This window comes from Cyprinodon tularosa, unplaced genomic scaffold, assembly GCF_016077235.1.
Source record: "Cyprinodon tularosa strain WSP-4 unplaced genomic scaffold, ASM1607723v1 ctg273, whole genome shotgun sequence".
NCBI classification, from domain to species: Eukaryota; Metazoa; Chordata; class Actinopteri; order Cyprinodontiformes; family Cyprinodontidae; genus Cyprinodon; species Cyprinodon tularosa.
Window position 1 is genome coordinate 752,337 of NW_024038978.1, and position 20,909 is coordinate 773,245.

At 37.8% G+C, this 20,909-nt stretch overlaps 1 protein-coding gene across 1 annotated transcript in view; it reads right to left on the bottom strand.

The window, feature by feature from the left end:
• The window catches only part of ptpn11b (protein tyrosine phosphatase non-receptor type 11b), a 91,163-nt gene extending 84,936 nt beyond the window's left edge, over positions 1 to 6,227 (bottom strand). The window contains exon 1 of the mRNA XM_038289916.1: positions 6,121 to 6,227. Coding sequence (XP_038145844.1) covers positions 6,121 to 6,134 — 14 coding nt within the window. The 5' untranslated portion in view covers positions 6,135 to 6,227. The remainder of the gene's footprint in view (positions 1 to 6,120) is intronic.
• Positions 6,228 to 20,909: the final 14,682 nt, after the last annotated feature.

Genomic DNA, 20,909 nt, shown 5'->3' on the forward strand with positions numbered 1-20,909 from the left:
GAATTATGCTGCAGTACTTTAACGGGTTGAGCACTAGGACCACGCAAAAACAGCCAACCAAACTGAATCCCGCTTCCGTCCACAAGCTCCTGATTGGCTCTCTGCTTTTTCTTGTGTGTTTGACTGTCACTCCTGAAAAATCTTGTGTAACAAACATCTGCAGAATCTAGTCTGTGATTGGACGGTCACAATGATGATCATAAGCTCTACCGTCATTAGAACTGTAAGGTCGCAAGTCTTTTTCTCTGCTTTCTGGTACTGGAGTGACGCTGAAAGGAGGCATGTGGTCATCAGAAGGAAATATGTTCTACAGGTGCTGGTCATAAAATTAGAATATCATGAAAAAGTAGATTGATTTCAGTAATTCCATTTAAAAAGTGAAACTTGTATATTATATTCATACATTACATACAAACTCATATATTTCAGATGTTTATTTTGTTTAATTTTGATGATTACAAATGACAACAAATGAAAATGAAAATCAATGGTGTGCTGACCTCCCAGAATTTTAAACTGCAATAAATCCATAAAGGTTATCAGTTTGTCAAAGTGGGAGAGCAGGGGAGAGAAGGGGAATCTAATAGGATATGTTTGCCTCATTCCAGAGCTAATGGTGTTAAACTCCATAGGAAAGAGGGGGCTTTGACCTGAGAGCAGAGGAGGGGCCTGTAACATGGCCATAGACCTGTGGCAACCTGCCAACAGCCACTAATAGAGCCATAAAGCAATTACCAGGAAACACAAGGAGAGACGAATGGGGAATGAGGGAGAGATGCATTATGGGACAAATAAATACAAGAATGGATGGGAAGATTTATTGTGTTCTTAGTGTGAAGAAGGAGAGAGAAAAAAACCTATGAAGACTGCAGTGAAATAGGTCATTTGATATTACCATTAGCTGCTGATCAGTTAGAGAGATAGGACTGACAGCCTAGCTGCGCTCTCTTGGGGTTTCTCAGTCTGTATTCTTGAGATTTTTCTATGTTTTTGTACATAAAAATTAATTCATTTTATTTTCTAGCAAAATGTTGAAGCACAAGCTGAAAAATGGGGAATAAAAAAAAAGGAATGCATTAAAGTGTGAGCTGTAGAGCTGCTTCTCTTTGCTGTTTTGCTTTCAGGCACATATCTTATGGATCAGAGGAATGTTTAGGTCTGTGTGGAGATGTGAATACCTATTCAAGGGGGTGAGAGTAGTTTAGATATGTAAAGCGCTCCCTTAATGTTGCACGGCTTATCAGATTTATGCTCACTCTCTACAAAGGTGCAGCAATCATGGCTCATGAGTAAAAAAAAAAAAAAAAGAGACTAATCTTAGCTACAGTGCCTTCAAGACATTTTCTAAAATTAATCCCTTTGAAGACACTAATGTATGTATTGTATGTATTCATTGTTTCTTTTCCTTCAAATACTGCAAGCAGGGTTTTAATGGTGTTTGTTGGACAAAGGCCCTCTCTTCAGCTTAAAGCAGATTAGTTGTCATGAAAACTGTGTTTTGCATCTGAGCTGTGGACATTTCTGGCTCCTCCAGAGTTACAGTGTAGTCAATTCTTATAGTACCATCCTTTAATAATAATAATCATTGAGCTTTATTGATCTCACATTGGAGAAATTTACCTGTTCATTGGTAAATTTGTACTGATTTATAGGGGTGCACCGATTGCAGTTTTCCGGCCGATTTCCAATCACCGATCTTTAAAAAGTCTGACCTGCCGATTCCGCTTTTTGGTTAATACCGATTTTATTATTTTTTTTGCTATAACCAACACTGTGTTACAAGATCGCAATTCACTGTCAATGTTACAATCTTTTCTTGAAAAACATGCCCTTGAACAATAGCCTTCAACTATTATAAATTTGTTTTAACTGCCCATGAGGTAGAGCCTTGACATAGAAATGAATAAAATAATAAATATTAAATAAAACAAACTTAAGACTACAACATTGGTCTTTTGATTTTTTTACATTTCAAAAAACAAAACTTCAACAAAAGCTCAGAAAAAAATATGGAATAGCAACTGATTTTAAGACACTAGTGGAGGTAAATAGATCTGTGGTTAAGATCGGTTTCATATGTAAATATCGGCCGATCACCAATCACCCTAAATTAAGGAAATCGGGGCTGATCGATCGGCCGGCCGATTTATCGGTGCACCCCTACTGATTTATACTCAGAAACCAGGTCGTCTGCATGTGTGTCGCAGTTAACGTAGATGTCCCCCAGCCCTCTCTACAGACACTCTGTTGCACCTCTCCAAATTGTAGGTGACCGCAGACAGGAGGCCTCTGATTGGTCAAATCTGCATCCGCTCTACACTATGCCAATTTCCTGTTTGGTACCTTACCGCCTAGTTTTGTTTGTATGACCGCCATTGTGGAAAACTACTCGTGAAGATGGACCAGTTAGAAGAGCGAGGTGCGCAACAACGCTGGGACCCTTTTTCCACCTGGATCCCCGCTCTTTTTCGTCCTCATGTCCCTCCGTTGTTGCACAACCTTGCCCCCACTTCCTCACCTCCTTGGCCGTATCTAGACCCACAGCTAGTTCCTGATTGTCCCTCTTGCGTTGTGGCGTGGCATAACATAGCACAGACCACGCTTCAATTCTGGCATACATCAAAAATGGCTGCGACTGTGCGACACACTGCTGTGGGAGGATAACCAGCTTTTAATGGTCATGCTCAGAGACCCAGAGTGGCAGTCTGTGGGAGTGGGGCTCGAAATAAGAACCTCAGGATTCCAAGTTCTATGCCGTAACCACTAAGCCACCACTCCCCAAATGTAATGTAAATCCCTTTATTGTCCCACAATGGGGAAATTCACTCTCTGCTTTTGACCGATCCCCATGGGGAGCAGTGAACTGCCATTGTGCGGCACCTTGGGAGCAGTGTGGGGTTAAAGGTTTTGCTCAGGAACCCAGAGTTTAGGCTGTGTGGTTCAAACCAGGTACTTGCAACCTTCTTAAAGCACAACCGCACTGCGCTAACCACTAGGCCAACAATCCCCCAACTTGCTTGCAATGGTGGGCGTTCTCGTGTTCCATGCTCTTTATTATATTAGATAATGTACGAAATCAGAATCCTGCCAAAAGGGCAGACACATGATGAATAACCATATAAGCATCTGTATTTAAAACACAAACAGTAACAACATGCAGCCACTGAAACAGAATAGCTGAGATTAAATTTAATATAAGAAGACTATTTGCTAGTTAGGTGACTGGTCACACTGGGTTGTATTTAGGTTAGGGGTTATACCATATGCATACAACCCATTTCATATTTTAAAAGAGAAAAACCTTTTATCATTTCCCTTTTCATTATATGTAGAAGCTAATAACAAGTAATTCCCTAAAAATATGAGAAAAATTTGATTATATAACAGTCTAAAATGATATGACGTGATCTGCTTGTTCTGGAAGGAGGAGCAGATGGCTTGATAAGTTGGACGTGTTCATATACAGGTGCTGGTCATAAAATTAGAATATCATGAAAAAGTAGATTGATTTCAGTAATTCCATTTAAAAAGTGAAACTTGTATATTATATTCATACATTACATACAAACTCATATATTTCAGATGTTTATTTTGTTTAATTTTGATGATTACAAATGACAACAAATGAAAATCTCAAATTCATCATATCAGAAAATTAGAATATTGTGAAAAGGTTCAAAATTGATGGCCCCTGGTGCCACACTCTAATCAGCTAATTAACTCAAACCACCTGCAAAAGCCTTTAAATGGTCTTTCAGTCTAGTTCTATAGGCTACACAATCATGGGGAAGACTGCTGACTTGACAGTTGTCCAAAAGACGACCATCGACACCTTGCACAAGGAGGGCAAGACACAAAAGGTCATCGCTAAAGAGGCTGGCTGTTCACAGAGCTCAGTGTCCAAGCACATTAATAGAGAGGCGAAGGGAAGGAAAAGATGTGGTCGAAAAAAGTGTACAAGCAAGAGAGATAACCGCACCCTGGAGAGGATTGTGAAACAAAACCCATTCAAAAATGTGGGGGAGATTCACAAAGAGTGGACTGCAGCTGGAGTGAGTGCTTCAAGAACCACCACACACAGACGTATGAAAGACATGGGTTTCTGCTGTCGCATTCCTTGTGTCAAGCCACTCTTGAACCACAGACAGCGTCAGAAGCGTCTTGCCTGGGCTAAAGAGAAACAGGACTGGACTGCTGGTGAGTGGTCCAAAGTCATGTTCTCTGATGAAAGTAAATTTTGCATTTCCTTTGGAAATCAAGGTCCCAGAGTCTGGAGGAAAAGAAGAGAGGCACTTCATCCACGTTGCTTGAAGTCCAGTGTAAAGTTTCCACAGTCAGTGATGGTTTGGGGTGCCATGTCATCTGCTGGTGTTGGTCCATTGTGTTTTCTGAGGTCCAGGGTCAACGCAGCCACATACCAGGAAGTTTTAGAGCACTTCATGCTTCCTGCAGCTGACCAACTTTTTGGAGATGCAGATTTCATTTTCCAACAGGACTTGGCACCTGCACACAGTGCCAAAGCTACCAGTACCTGGTTGAAGGACCATGGTATCCCTGTTCTTAATTGGCCAGCAAACTCTCCTGACCTTAACCCCATAGAAAATCTATGGGGTATTGTGAAGAAGAAGATGCAATACACCAGACCCAACAATTCAGAAGAGCTAAAAGCCACTATTAGAGCAACCTGGGCTATCATAACACCTGAGCAGTGCCACAGACTGATCGACTCCATGCCACGCCGCATTGCTGCAGTAATACAGGCCAAAGGAGGCCCAACTAAATACTGAGTGCTGTACATGCTCATACTTTTCATGTTCATACTTTTCAGTTGGCCAACATTTCTATAAATCCTTTGTTTTTATTGGTCTTCAGTAATATTCTAATTTTCTGATATAATGAATTTGAGATTTTCATTTGTTGTCATTTGTAATCATCAAAATTAAACAAAATAAACATCTGAAATATATGAGTTTGTATGTAATGTATAAATATAATATACAAGTTTCACTTTTTAAATGGAATTACTGAAATCAATCTACTTTTTCATGATATTCTAATTTTATGACCAGCACCTGTATATTGGGTATTTGTTCTCTTGATTGGGTCACATTATCTAGAAGGGTTCTAATATCACATATCATTTTACACTTCTTTAAATCGATGTCATATACATGCTCTGAACTTCCGTATATATGATTTTTGGGGTTTTTTTGCACCATGTTTTTTCTCTCACACTGTTTACATTTGATCACCGCTGCACTTTAAGGAATGGAAATGTTCTGAAAGCCGTACAGTTTTGGTAATCAGGTGTGGAGCCAGGATGTCAAAAAAAAAAAAATAAATAAATAAATAAAATAAAATAAAGGCATAAGAGACTTATTTAAAAATAAATGTCGAAGTTACTTTAAAGAAATGTGCAACACCTTCACTGGCTCCAGAAAGCAGCAGATCCCCTTCAAGATCATCATCATCATCTTAATAAATCGCAATAATCTTTAAAAGTATACACTGAAAAAATAATGCAACTGCTTTTGACATTTACTTAATCATATTTAGTTACTTTAACACACTTGTTTTATGTCCTACCATGCTTACATGAAACATTTGTGTTAGAGTAAACAAAAAAAAACTAACAGTAAACTAAATATGATTAAGTAAATACCAATTATTGCATTATTTTTTTCAGTGTATCAGTTTTAATGAAAGGGCAGAAATTAACTGTATTATTATATAGTTTTATGAAAAATTTAATAATAGAATCTGTGAATGTGATTGCATGCATCCAAGTTAATAATAATTGTTTTAAATCTAAAACCGTGTCATAAATTTGGATTGTTGATCCCAAATTGTAAAAAAAGAAAAAAGTCAAACCAAAAAGGGGATTGTAAACTTAAAAATTACAATAGAAATCTAGAAGAACTAAATTTTGTTTAAAAGATAAAATAAAAGCTGTAAATATAGCGTCCTTGGATAAGCTGAATCCATTTGGCTGAGCGGTCAGAGGAGCGCGAGGAGCGACATAGAGAAAAAAGTTCGGCTTTTGCCCGAAAACCCACAGAAAAGGTTTAACTGCAATATATAAATACAAAGATATATGATCAAAAAGACGCCGGATATTACCTGCGAGATGTCATAGCAGACAATGAAAGTTGTCAAGTATCCTCAATGATCCTGCTTGTGCCGAGTCGCTGTGCAGCGGATAAACAGAGCAGAGCAGGACGGAGAGCACCGCTCAGATCAGAGGAGCCGCAGCTTCCGGCTTATACCTGTCAAAATAAAAGCCCCTGTCAGAATAAAGGCATCCGGTTCTTTTTAACAATCTAATTAGACGGGTTCTGTAACTTTTTTTAAACTTTTATATATATATATGCATAATTATATTAGACAACAATAGACCAAACATGTTTCTTTTTTCTTATTAACAGTGTCAAAAAGAAAAATAACACTATTTTTACTTAGTGTGAAACAGTAGCATCCACCTCATTTTGGGAAATTCTTGCCTGTTTTGCATGCCCAAATGGAAAAGCAAATGACATGTGCAATACATTATTTGAAAGTTAATACCCTCTAGTGTCTGAATATATAAATAAATTAAAATTGGGTGAGTAGAAGACAGACCAAGCTACATTAGTTCAAACATGACTCAAAGTTGTTTTTTATTCTTGAAAATAATAGGTCTTTTTTGAACAGCAGTAATAAAGACATGCTTGAGAAAAGGCAGGTCTCATTGTATTACACTTGTTCTGCCTAATGTCAGCCACCAATGCAGAACATTTCAGACCAACAGTTCCAGAGCTGTGGGGTTTTGAGCTTTTGATGTCACCAGCGTCTCCAAACTTCTCCAAATGTGCAAAATTGTGCCAAATGCTTTTTCTATGCTTTGCTTTACTAATTCACCTATAGAATAACAGTGAAGCATTATGATGGCCACAAAACATTTATGAAGCAAGTATTTTCATCTTTTTCCATAATCAGTGTATATAACAAAATGCAGAATTTTTACACCTTTAATCCATCAATCCATTTTCTGTCACACTTTATCCCTGCTGGGGTTGTGAGGGATGCTGGTGTCTATCTCCAGCTGTCTATGGGCGAGAGGCAGGGTACACCCTGGACAGGTGGCCAGTCCATTGCAGGGCAAAACAACCATTCAACCTAACACCTAAGGAGAATTTCGAGAACCAAACAGTCATGTTTCTGGACTGTGGGAAGAAGCCAGAGTACCTGGAGAGAACCCATACATGCTCAGGGAGAACATGCAAACTCCATGCAGAAAGACCCCGGGCCAGGAATCAAACCCAGAACCTCCCTGCTGCAAGGCAGAAGTGCTACCCACTGTTTCACTGAGCAGCCAGTTAATCATGTTGATCATTAGAAGTTTGACAATGTTTATGGTAGCATGATGTTATTTTAGAGCATTAATTCCTAAACTTAGGGTCCTTTATCAACCAGAATAGGGTCTTAAAAAGCATCGCTTTAAAATGAGCAAAAAAATAACTATTTTCGGTTGTCGATTTGTATAATATTACTATATTTGTGGTTCATTGCTTTTTTTTTAGAAATTTTTTTTGCTCAAACAGTAATTGAGGCCATCACTTGTCTCTGCACCATTTTATGGGTCAGAAGCACTTCACTTAACAGGGACCATATAGAAGTAAATTGATCTGGAAATATTTCATATTTTAAGACGCCAGTGAAGGGTATAAAGATTTAATCCAGAGCAGACAGTTAAATTTAAATTGGATTAGTAATGATTAGAGCTGCAGCTCATGATTATTTTGCCAATCAATGAATCTGTTATTTTTTTTTTTTTCGATTAATCATGTAGTAATCTGACAGGATAAGTTCCTTAAAGGAATAGTACACCCAAAACATGATTAGCCTTCATTTTCTACTCACCTCCATGCTGAACAACACTCTGGAGTACTTTTTTGATATCTCAAATGCATCTGGAGATCTGGGAGGCTTCTTGCTGTCTGCTGACATTCAAATAATGGAGGTCTATTGTGCCCGAGACAGAAATGTCCATAAAAGTCCACAAAAACGTGTCAATATTCCTCCATATTGCTCGTCCAATGTATTCCAAGTGTCCTGAGTGGGTAGCATCCAGAATTTACTCGAAACAAAGTCATTTAGAATGTTTTTAGAGCATAAACAGTAGTGTATAGGATTTCCTGAAAGTGCGCACATGCGCGTTCACGAGCCTACGGAAGCCGGCAGACCAAACCAGCGCATTCAGCTCGGCAAAGAACTCATGCTCTTCCTCAACACTGAAGTCCTCAGACATTTTTCTTTCGTTGTTTCTTTCTTTGCACAGGTAAACAGCACATTTCTTCTGCTACGCTTGCATTATCGGCAGAGCAGACGCGAATGCGCACTTTCATCTGGTTTGGTCTGCCGGCTTCCGTAGCGTCATGAACGCGCAGGCGCGCGCTTTCAGGAAATCCCACACTACTGTTTATGCTCTAAAAACATTCTAAATGACTTCGTTTCGAGTAAATTCTGGATGCTACCCACTCAGGACACTTGGAATACATTGGACGAGCAGTCTGGAGGAATATTGACACTTTCTGTCTCGGTCGCCACACTGCAAAAAATAGAAATCTCAAAAAGTTATTTTTTCTTAAAATAAGTGTGTTTTTCCTTGATTTGAGGAGGTAAGTAAGACACTTTGCCAATGGAACAAGACAATTTCCTTTTAAAATAAGAAAAAACTATTTTATCGTCTTATTTCAAGTAAATATTATCTAACTATCTTATTTTAAGAGTGAAAATACTCATTCCATTGGCAAATCATCTTATTTACCTGCTCAAATTAAGGCTAAATATACTTATTTTAAGCCATTTTTTACTTATTTCTGGATTGTTTTTGCAGTGCATGGACCTCCATTATTTGAATGTCAGCAGACAGCAAGAAGCCTCCCAGATCTCCAGATGCATTTGAGATATCAAAAAAGTACTCCAGAGTGTTGTTCAGCATGGGGGTGAGTAGAAAATGAAGGCTAATCATGTTTTGGGTGTACTATTCCTTTAAAGAAGATCTTTTACACAGTCAAACCAGGTGAAACCGAAAAAATTCGACTTGTGTAAGTGTTTAAAGAATACTGTAAAAGGTATAATCTTTTCTTCTGTCTTTTATAAATTAGTGTTTCACTGATATGAAAATGTAGGGTGATATCAATATTTGATATCATATATTTTGTTACCATTTGGACGCCATAAAAGACAATACAGGTTTTACATCTGATGTACTGTGGATCCAGGGCCAGCCCAAGCCTCCATGGGGCCCTAAAAAAATTTGATTTTGGGGGACCATGTTTTCTACCAATAATATCCATTTCTGTAATCAACAGTCTAATGATCAAATCATTAAACACATTGCAGCTCTGGCAGTGCAGTTAACAGTATCATATTAGTAATGCAAAATGTGATACAATAAACTAGTATGTCATGCCGTTTATATTTGTTGGTTCCAACTGCAAAAACAATGTAGGCCTACAAAGATACCCTGTAGGGAAGAATAAAAAGATAAAAATCTTTCTCATAAATAGAAATACAGTAAATGGTTAAAAAACAGACCTGATTAAATCATATATACCATAAAATATCAAGCACCTTCTGAAATAATGGAAACCAAGATTGTTTTCAGGTATAATTAACATGATTAAAGATATACTGATGTAAAAAATATATAATTTTATCACGAAATTGTGTTTTTGTTACTATAGTTGTAAACATTTCAATCTGAAAAACTCACACAGAAAGGAGAATTAGCCAACCATCCCTTCTGCTCCGTATTTAGAAATAGAAGCACCTCTCCCATATTAAGTGGAAAAGGAACGCACTTGTATTACTGTGACAGCCAAACAAAATAGTCCTAACCTAATGGAAAATGAAGAACAAGGGCACCTTAGATACAAACTTACGGTATACTTGTTCCCGAGCCCTGTCCTGCAGTGTGACCAATGAGCTCGTGGAGAAGATAGCTGGAGACAACAGAGCAGTACGGGGGACTAATGAAGTAATTTAAATGGATGCTGCTTTTGGGGGCAGTGCACTTTTGCAAAAAAAAAGGATGCAGAAATATAGGGAGGAATAAAAAAAAAAAAAAACCCTGTTTGGAAAAAGTCTGCGATAATGAATAGAAAGCACACTGCAAATATGCATCTAATTCAATGCAGATTTGAGTCAAATAAAATCAAATAAAGTTACCACACCAGGAGGGGTAAAGGCAATCGAGTCAGCTGGCACGCACATGAGGTTCCTTTTTTTTTCAGGGAGTTGGCAACCTTAAGTGAGAGTGGAGAGGAAAAACTCCCCATTTCTGAAGGAACCTCTGGCAGAACCAGGCTCAACATGGCGGCCTTCTGCCGGACCGGTTAAGATGAGACAGGGAATGTAGTAAGAGTCCAAGAGGAATGACACCCTGATGAAGCTTTAGCTACGAAGGTGGAGGAGGGGATGGAGATGGGTTGAATCATGGTCATCTGAATCAAAGTCAGACAGCGCAACCACTGCCTGCACTTTGGGTAGCAGACTGAGATGTGGATTTGGAGACCTTTTAAGATGAACTCTGGATGCTGATTGGGAGTCGTGGAGGTGTGATCCAGAGCTGATTAGTTTGTGTCGGAGGCAGATGAGGGTAAGAAATCATTTTCTTTAGTTTAACTTCTGCCAGGCTTAATGTCACATACATGCAAATAAACAGCCAATTGTTCTTGAGGGCCCTACGCATGTTTAGTTCGCCTATGCTTTGGGTAGACCCTGTTTTCATCATTACAATAAATTGCTTTAATTGTTAAAATTTATATTAAAAGCCCTTTGTCCAAATATGTTCCATTAAGGTGTCCTTTTTTTGTATTCTTGTTTCCTTGAACCAAGTGAGACTTTTTAACTGAGTGACAATGGCTCAGAGGGAAGGATGTTTTTTGTCGTGTATTCGGTGGGTTGCTGGTTTCCATCCATCACGGTTGCAAAACGCTTCTCCAGCCTCGTCTGCAGCAGCTTCGCTTCTGTCAGTCTGCCCCCGCCTAAATCAGCCTGTGAATGTATGTGTGAGTGACTGAATATATTTTATCAAGTGCTTTGCAGTGTGATCTGCAAGCTCCTTTACCTTCCATCTTGACCAGCTGAAGTACATTTGATAAAATACAATGTTTATCCAGAAACAAAAGTTGCAAATCTCTTTAGGTAGATCTAAGAAATATACAAGGTAAGGAACCACCTGTTTTTCACCCTGGGCTGTTGTCTCTGAAAACATGTGCCTCCTGAATGATCAATGATCTTTTGTACAATGTCTGCGTCAAATATATTAATATAGCAGCACTATATTGACCAAAGCATTTTATTTCATGGGCGGTTCTAGACAGGGGCACGGTAGAACTGGCCCTGGCCCCCTGTTATGGCCCCTTGTACTGAAGACGTAAAACTAAAAATACAATTTAGTGATGATATGTGGTGGAACAGGCATAGTAACCGATCCTTGGACCTTTTTCAATTTTTCTCATTTTTGTTTTAATTATGATTTTAAAATAAAGGTGGTAGCATCGGTCATATTGAGATCACACTTTTCATCTGCTATATGTTATTTCAATCTGAAAAACTCACACAGAGAGAAAAGATAATTAGAAGAATTTATTGATAAGAAAGTATAGTCTTTGGCGCTCAGACCTCGGCAGGAACATTCGTGCTGAATTATGCTTTAACATGCATGAGTAGATGAATGTGAATAGGGAAGTTCCCCCCGGCCTGAAACTGGTGGTGGTTTAATCCGAGCTGGTTGACAAGGTGATCTGCTGAGCAGAATTGTGGGACTAGAAGACTGAGGGAGCTGACGCCAGGCTTCACTCAGAGACTCGGGAACTGTCCATGATGAGCAAGCATGAAGCGACAGTGGAGAGGAAAAACTCCCCCTTGGGAAGAAACCTCTGGCAGAACCGGGCTCAACATGGTGGTCTTCTGCCGGACCAATGCGATGAGACAGGGGATGGTGACAACTGGGATTAATACTCTCTGGTGAGGTTGAGGTGAAGTCGTGTCATGGAGGACGATTCAGCTGTGATGGCGGGGAAGGGGATGGAGGTGGGTGAATTGTCGTCTGAATCGAAATCCGACATGCGATTGCAGGATAGCGGCTGGGGTGAGATTTGAGGGAGTTTATAAAGTGGAAGCAGGACGCTGATTGGACTTCATGGTGGAGTAGTTCGAAGCTGATTGGCTCGCTTCAGGGACGGATCAGCTTCTGATTGATGGAGGTAAGTCAGAGTTTCTTCAATTGAACTTCCGCTAGAGCTTCATTTTAATCCAACTTAAAGAATATGTTTTGATTTGTTTTGAAGAAATTTACTCAAATTCTTCATTCGTCAGATTGGATTACAACTGATCATTTTTGTTTAAAATATGAAAAAAAAAATGCAATAGTTCTGAATTGTTAATGAACATTGGCATAATTTTCTAAAGAAAAGAATAATTTTATCTTTTATTTTTACTTTATAGAGACATTATGTAAATGTTTACTGAAAAATATCAATAAAATATTTATTTGACCCCTTACATCTTTGTGAGCAGACTGACACCTCGGTAGTTCAGAGCCGATGCATCTATAAGCCTGCAGCCTATTTTCCTGAATTTACTTCAGCCTGTTCAGAGGATGTGACGTCAGGCAGCTCTATGTTAAATAGGTCCAGCCTCGCAAATAATTGAAGTGCTGTATTCAAGATGGATTTTGTTTCATACTCAGAAGCGACTGGCATCCAAATCAATTCAGACACCAAAGGCAACTCCACATAAGGAAAAAAAGGTTAGAAAAAAAACTTTATAAGTACGATAAGTACGATGCTGCTGTGTTTAAAACAAAAAACCCAAAAAACCCTTGAAAGTTGGAACTGTAGTTATACAATCATATGTTTACATTATCACTACTGCTTTCCTTTATCAAGGCTGCACTTGCACAATGTCTAGAGCCCTGGTTTTCAAAGTGGGGGCCACGGCCCCCCAGGGGGCTGCGAGGGGGCGCCAGGGGGGCCACGGGAAGATGGAGAAGGAAAAAAAAGTTAGATATGAATTAACTTATTGAATAAAAATATTTTAAATATTCCTGTCTGGGTATAACTGCATTTTGAAAATTATTCACATAAAGCTTACAAATAATATTTTTAAATAACGCATCAAGCCCAGACTGGACAAACTGTGTAGAAGCCATCAGGCCCACTGCTCCCATTAGCATGGTATGTCTCTGTCTCTCTCTCCCATGTAGCCTACATTTGTTGTTAGGCCTGCATTATATAAAATGCCTGCATGTTTAATTTGGGACAAACTTTTATTTTGTTCACAAATCTTTCTGTTTTGCAAGGTATAAAGAGGTTCATCATTTAAAAAAGGGTATTAAAATTAAAGTGGTGGGCCTATGTTATTGTTATATTTTATTCATTAAATTAATGAATTAAAGTTTAATAAAATATAATTGTGACTTCATCTTTACAAAATAAATGTGTTTTTATTTAGATGGTTTGTTCACTCATTTTTTAATTCTGTCACTGTAGCTTACACATGAGTTTTTACTGTATGCAGGTTTCATATGAGGGGGGGCCTCAGCTGAAAGTGTACTGGTGTAGGGGGGCTTTGGCATGGTAAAGTTTGGGAATCCCTGATCTAGAGAGCTGTGCTGAACTAAATTTCTTTTTGTATACACTTGTGTGTACGCAATGACAAATAAAGTATGTCTAAGTCTAAGTACAGTATTTAGCAAATAAAAGTTTCAGCTGCTTTTTGTTCCACTGTGAGTGATTTTTTTATGAAAAAAAAATGTAATTCAGTGCAGAAATGCAGGTGGCTCATTGTGTGGCTGAATTCATAAATGATAAATTATTGACCTGTTTTTTGTTTTAATGCTTTTTTTGTGCCCCAAGAAAAACAAATAAATGCTGTAACTTTGGTCAAGAACCGCCACTGATTCACATTACAATAAAATCAGCTATGAAAGCAACACATGCATCAAAACGACAAAAAAGGGAAAAAAAGGAATCAACCAAACTAGAGTTAAAAACAAAAAAAGGTGATTTTTCAGAAAGCATTTAAATCACTGAACAGACTCTGTATTAGGAACATCAAAATTTGCAGTTTTTTATAAAGACTGGGGGCTGCAAAGCAAAAATCCTCTCAGGAACCCCTGACTGGAAGATCTCAGTTCTTTTTGGTTATACATTTTAAGTTGATCTGTTAAATAATTGGTTGTCAAACTATTTGAAATCTAAAAGGATGGAAAATAATCTATTAAAATGGGAGGATGTGGTCAGGTCTTGTGGTAGCTTCTGGTTGAAGTACTGCAGATTTCTGAGCTAACTGACAGAGAGGCCATTGCTCAGCAGTCTAATATGGTCATAATTAAGTCACAAGTTTTTAATTCTTCAGAAGTAAAGTAAGATTAAGCTTTTGCAAGTAGATATAATAGAGAAAAACAGGCATTTTCATGTCATAACTGGGTTAAATGGATGGACGGATGGATGTGCTACACGCAGGCCTGAGGTAAAATGCAGATGAGCTCAAACCTAAAATTAATTCAAAAACTTTATATTGAAACTGTGGTACAAGTTTTTATTAAATAAAAAGCAAGTCGTTTGATTGAAATTAAAATCATTTCACAGTGCAGTTCATCAGTGCTTCCCTTTATAAGTTCTTCTTTTCCATCCTGTCCTGCCATTGTTTTGTTATATTATTACCAAATTATGCAAGAGAATAAAACCTGCAGGCTTCTGCTGTGCCGCAATAAAGCTCAGCTAGAGTCATGTGAGTGATAAGGCTGACCTATACCTCCTCTTCTGTTATCATTATGGCCCAGCCTCTTGAATCTGAAGAGACACATGTTGGTGGTGCAGAAGAGTAGGCTGAGCGCTGAGGCAGAGCCGTGCTGACGTCAATAGCCTGTGGTTATCAGTGTAGGTTAATCTACTCTACGATGGCTGGGCTTATGCAATTGTCTGTGAGCACACACGCCTCACATCTATGGATTTGCTCTTCCGCTCTTACACTCCATGTGCAGCAACAGCCCACGGATGAACACTAAGGTTGCAGAGAGAGAATTTCTCCCCTCTGTGGAATTCCTTGGAGCTAGTTTGGCTCTTTCTGTCTCTGCCAAGAGTGCTGTGCTCAGGGCTGCATGCACACTGAGCTGTTCACTGTTTCTGCAGATCCCAGGTAAAATGATCCAAATGGTTGTGTTTAACGGTGCAACCAGATAAAGGTTTGGGTGCAGTGATGAAGTTCTCATATCCCTTGAATCTTTTCACATTTGCTAATGTCATAACCACAAACTGCTGCAGGCAAACACTATGTATAAGTGAAAGTAAGAGGAAATACAACAGAAATCTAAAAGTGTGGCTTTCTTTTTCAAAGTTTTGGTTGATTAGACTTTTTTTATATATATATAATCACCCCTGCAATTTTTTCCACTAATTGAAATGTCTCTAAATAAACATTAACATGAATTCAACACACTGTAGTTAACAGATAAATGGAGGCAGAAGATGTCTTTCAGTCATCAATGCTTTAAAAACATATATTTTCCTAATTTGTGATATGTTTTATGTGCTTCAGCATTTATTAATGAAAAAGATTACGGTTGGATTGAATTAACACCACTGAGCCTCTCCTGTTTCAGAGAGCAGCAGCCGCCACTGTATTCTAATGACAAAAGCTGAAAAATTCACGGAAATTCAACTGTTTTTTTAGTTCTTCAGGTGCAAACTGATGCAAATATCTTCAGTCAATGTTGCCTTAAAGGAGTATATGGTACAATGACAGAGGATGGAGAGAGATTATGTGCGAATTAAACTTATTTAAACCACAAGAAAAATATGAGAGTAAAACGTGGCTACACAGGCCGACACAAGTGAATGCAGCATGACCCCACGATTTAACAAAGCAGGAAGCACAGTGAGGATTTATATATTTTTAAACTTGTTTTAAGATATTCAAACCTGATATAGGCCACCTATGTACCTTATTGTACTTACTTCAAGAAGATTTCACGTACATTTTAGTGCCCCTTATTCAGAATACAAGATGAGAAGATTTTGCAACATTTTGGGTCAGTGGGTGTGTGAGGAGATGGTAGAGGTAAATCCAGCTGTTTAGAGCTTCATCTTGCTATTTCTCTGTTAGAAGCTGGTCAGGAGGCGGTGCAAACCATTTCAGCTTTTCCAGGTTTTATGATTTTTTCATTTTTATAGCAATTTCAGACACTTATGTAAATTGTACAATAAAAGATAGTAATCAATTATTATTTGCCAAACCACTTTCTTATTGTATAGCACAACTCAGTACAAAGATAATTCAAAGTGCTTTACATAAATGAAACATTACAAGCAAAATAAAAGCAAAGATAAAAGCATCTTATAATCAGATAATAAAGCAAATAAAACAGCTAGACCACAAGCTTAAACTAATGATACCTTCGTTAACAGTTTAACAGGCCGAGGCAGCTCTAAACAAATGGGTTTTTAACTTTCCCTCCAAAGAACTCAGGCTTTCAGCTCTTTAACAGTCTTCTGGATGTTTGCTACAGATAAGTGGAGCATAGGAACTAAATGCTGCTTCTCCATGTTCGGTTCTAGTTCTGGTTGAACAGAGTAGGCTTGAACTAGAGGTTTATACACTAAGAACAAATGTGCTACGTATTGAGTTGCCTTATCCATTCAGTTATTTATAGACTAACAGAAGGAGTTTAAAGCCTATTCTCTGAGCTACAGGGAGCCATTAGTTTCAAGGGCACGTGATTTAGGCTCCAACATGTGAAGAAAAACCAGCTCTGCACATCAATCCTAACCAATCAACATGGTGAAAAATCCTGCTTTAAAAATGCAGAGAAGCAGATGACTTCTCTATTTCTGCAGCAGTCAAGGAAAGGGAAGAGCTGATGGGAAGCCCTGTAGGTTAAACAGAAGTCTGTGACATATAACTGCAGTAAAATAGATGAATGTCTGTGGCTGTGTGTAGAAGGATTAATATGTTTGCATGGGCACTCACTGCATAAAAAGAGAGGTTTTCATTCTCTAACCTCACGCTTATAATGATTTATTAATGCAAACAACCACAAAACTTGCAACAAAAGTAATTTATTTATATAAATAAGGTAGGTTTTGTAGAGCCCTATTAGTGACGGTACAAACTATTTTGTTGCTTGTTTTTTTAAATCCTGCATCCATTTTGTTAGAATAAAAAATAAGAAATTGACTTTTGTTTCATTCAACCGTGCATCAGCTTATGATTATACTGCATGGATCTTTTGGAGCTGCATCAGTGACTACAAACAGCCTCAAGATGTGTTCATTATAAGGTTACCTTGCTTAACATAAAGTTTAGAACAGGCAGTAGCTCATAGTCTGTTTGGAGGAAAGGCATCCTGGTACCTAAAAAAAGTTCAACTCTGTTGGAATGTATTTAATGTGCCACAAAATAGACACCTAAAACAAAGTCAGGATAGTCATCTTAACATTTTCGATCATTACTTTTGATTCTTAATGCTTAAGGTCAGTAGAGACTGACAGAATCTTCAAAACGCTAAACTTTTATCTTCTTTAAACTTTTATCTTTTATTGATGCGCAGCGTCTGCTTTTCTTTGAAGGTGTGATCAGAGATAAGCTTTAACATTCTTGACCTCCACTTTTTTTCAACGTTTAAATAATGATGTATTTTTAGAACTAGTTTTCTAAGTCTTGCAAAGATAATGTAATGCAAAAAGAAACCAACTGAAGGTGAAATCTAAGGCACAATTTAATGATTGTTCTTTAACGGAAATCTCCTAAATGAGTTTGAACTATGAAAATTTGTATAAAAATCAGTTGCTGAAATGAAGCATTCAGTTTTTATTACCCCAGAAAAGGAAGTCCTGCTGAGTATGGGAATGATCCAGACCCAGAGGCACAAAGCTCACCCCCCAGGAAACTGAAAGCAGGATGTCCGGGGCACCCTGCTGAGCCTCGCTATGTTAGGCCATGACCTTTGACCTGCCTGGGTTGCAAGGCTTTTAAGATTGCCTGTTCATAAAAATAAAAATGACTCTAAAATAATAAAGAGGTTTTGAGGCAAAAACTGATAAAACTGTACAACGCCTGAACGTTAAATAGAGAAGTTGACATGCACTCTTCTTTGTTTATAGATGTTGGAGATCGGCCTGTTTTCCAGTGTAGTCCTGTTTCTCTGACTGGCTGGATGTGCTCTCTTCATCCTGGTTTTCCTTAGATAGAAAACTTTGAATCAATTTGACTGTTTGAGCTGGTGAACTGTAAAGTGCCTTGAGATGACATGTGTTGGGATTTGGCGCTATAGAAATAAACTGAATTGAATCTTTATCATCTTCATCACGAATATTGTTTCATGTTTTGTTTGTTCAATCATGCTTTTTTTTATGTTTTTTGAAATTAAGAATTTTATGCAGATTTTCTAAAGTTAGGATGCATACACACCAAGTTTGTGTGCATGGCCTTCCTTCATACAGCTTCTGACCATATTCTACTTTAACAATTAACTAGTCTTCCCATTAAAAGGAGTAGTTTGTTATAACTGATGAGTTATCAGGAACACACCTTTATTTGGTTAATATTTTTACACACTATCATTGTTTTTCTTTGTTATCTTTACAAAACTTCTTTTGATGAATTGTTGGTAGCATTGACCTGTTTGAAACTCAGTTGTCTGGAGGTTTTAAGTATCTTTCTAAGAGGGATAAGCTCAGATGAAACCAAACAGGATATGATGTTTAGGAAAAATGCAAGAGCCACCACCTTACCAGATAAAAATAGAGACTGGATCACTGATGTTATTGTAGAGTATGAAATAAAAAGCATGAGTGAGAGATGATCTTGGCACTGATGGCTGGATTGGGTTCTTTTCTTCCACCTGTTTAGCTCCGCCCAGCGCTCATTGGCACTTATCAGATTTACCTGTTCCTTCTTTCTATTTAAGCTGCCTGTTTCCAGTCATCTGTGCCAGATTATTCAAGGAGAGTGTGAGTGTTTTCTAGCTTACCTGTGAGTTTCTGATTACCTGATCCTGACTAGTTTTGGCCTCTGGACTTGTGAGTTTTGGTTGTCCCTGTTCTGCTCTGTTTGCCTGATCTGTCTTCAGACTGTCACCAGGATTCTGACTTGCCCTCAATGCTAACTCTGACCCAATTTGGAAACCCCTTCTGCACCTCTTCTGACTTTTGATCTTCTGCGTGCGCTGGCTCCTTCTAATCGTTGCCCTACCTCTCTCCTGGAACCCTGGGGGAGGCTTCCCTCGCATGCTACGTAAAAACAATCCCTCCGGACTCCACTCCTTCTTCAGACTAAACAATATCCAGGTTAGTGACTCACACGCTCATTATCATTTCCCATCTGAGTGCTGTGGTCATTAACCTGAGTTCCTATCTCTACAGAGAATCCAGTGAACCTGCCCCAGCTAAGGAGCAGCCGCATGCTGATCTTTTAATAAAAAGGCTTGTTATAAAAAAAAAACCCTAATCTTTCTGCTTGAATTCTGGGTCCTATGTTCTGAATTTCTGACAGGGTTCATGCGAACAAAAAAAAACAAAATAGATCCAGGAAAAGTTTCACAGACAGACGAGACTGAGCTACCTACAGTAGATGTTATGGCCAAAAAAAAAAAAAAAAGGGTTGGAGGAGGTTAGGGAGCAGAAAGAGAACAGAATTTTACATGAATGGAGCTTGTAGCATCACGTTGCACACTGTTTTAGTGTCAGTCTAACTGTTCCATCGCATAAACATGGTGGTTTAACCAAGATGGTGATCACTGCCTCCACTTCTTTAAGTTAAGCTCAAGGGAAAAACTTAACATCCAAGCTGCTTTATGATGGATAAATCCGAACGGCACCAACATCAACACTATTGACAACAAAGCTTTAATCTTCCAGCTGAAAGAAACTAAATATTTTCACAGAGTAGAAAAAAGTGGCCAATAATTTATCCTTATCTGCCATACCTGAGAATATTCATGCTACCTTAGAGCTTCTTGGCTACTGGTTTGATTGGTTAATCTGTGACCAACCTATTTTTACTGGTCTTTGAAGACCCCGACTCTCCTGGAAGCTTTTCTCTTCATTCCCCTGAATTTAGCTCATTAAAGCAATGCTGCTATCCTCCCGATTTAAATTCTGGATTCATTCCTCATGCTTAGACGTATATCAACATGGAAGACACAGTTTTCCTTGAAACAATCTGTCAGTGGGTAGAACTGTTTTAAGTAAAACATTTCTTCAAGATTTAATTAAGACAACACACAGAGCAGTGTCCTTGTTTGTCATTAGCATAATAGAAATAGCTCTCATTAACTCCAAAAGCTTGCTGAAAAAAAGAAAAAAGATACTAAGGCTATTTTTGGGGACGATTTTTTAGGTTAGTTAAATAAGAGCATCGAAGAGGATATGGATGTTTTAAAGAATAAGACTTTTCTGCTTAGAAATTATGAAGTTAGATTTATAGTATTTATTTCAGGCATTTCAATCCAAGAGAAATATACATTTTTAATATGCAAATATTTTGCGCAAAAAGACCAAATGAAAAGTCGTGAATTTTCCGTTTTTAAGTTTAAATTATTTCTTAATTATCTCTAGATAAAAAAAAATCCTAGAATATACTGAACTGGAGCTTCTTGAGGTTAAAACACTGTTTAGTGTTTTTTTTTTTATTATTATTATTTATTTATTTTTTTATTTTTTATTTTTTAATAAAAAAATATAAAAAAAATAATAAAAAAATAAATTAATTAAAAAAAATAGAATAAATAAAATAAATAAAAATAATCAAAAAAATAAATAAAAAAAAAATAAATAATAAAAAAAATACACTGTTTAGGCTTGATACGTTTGCACAAGTATTCATACACCTAAATACTGTTTTAGTATCAATAACCT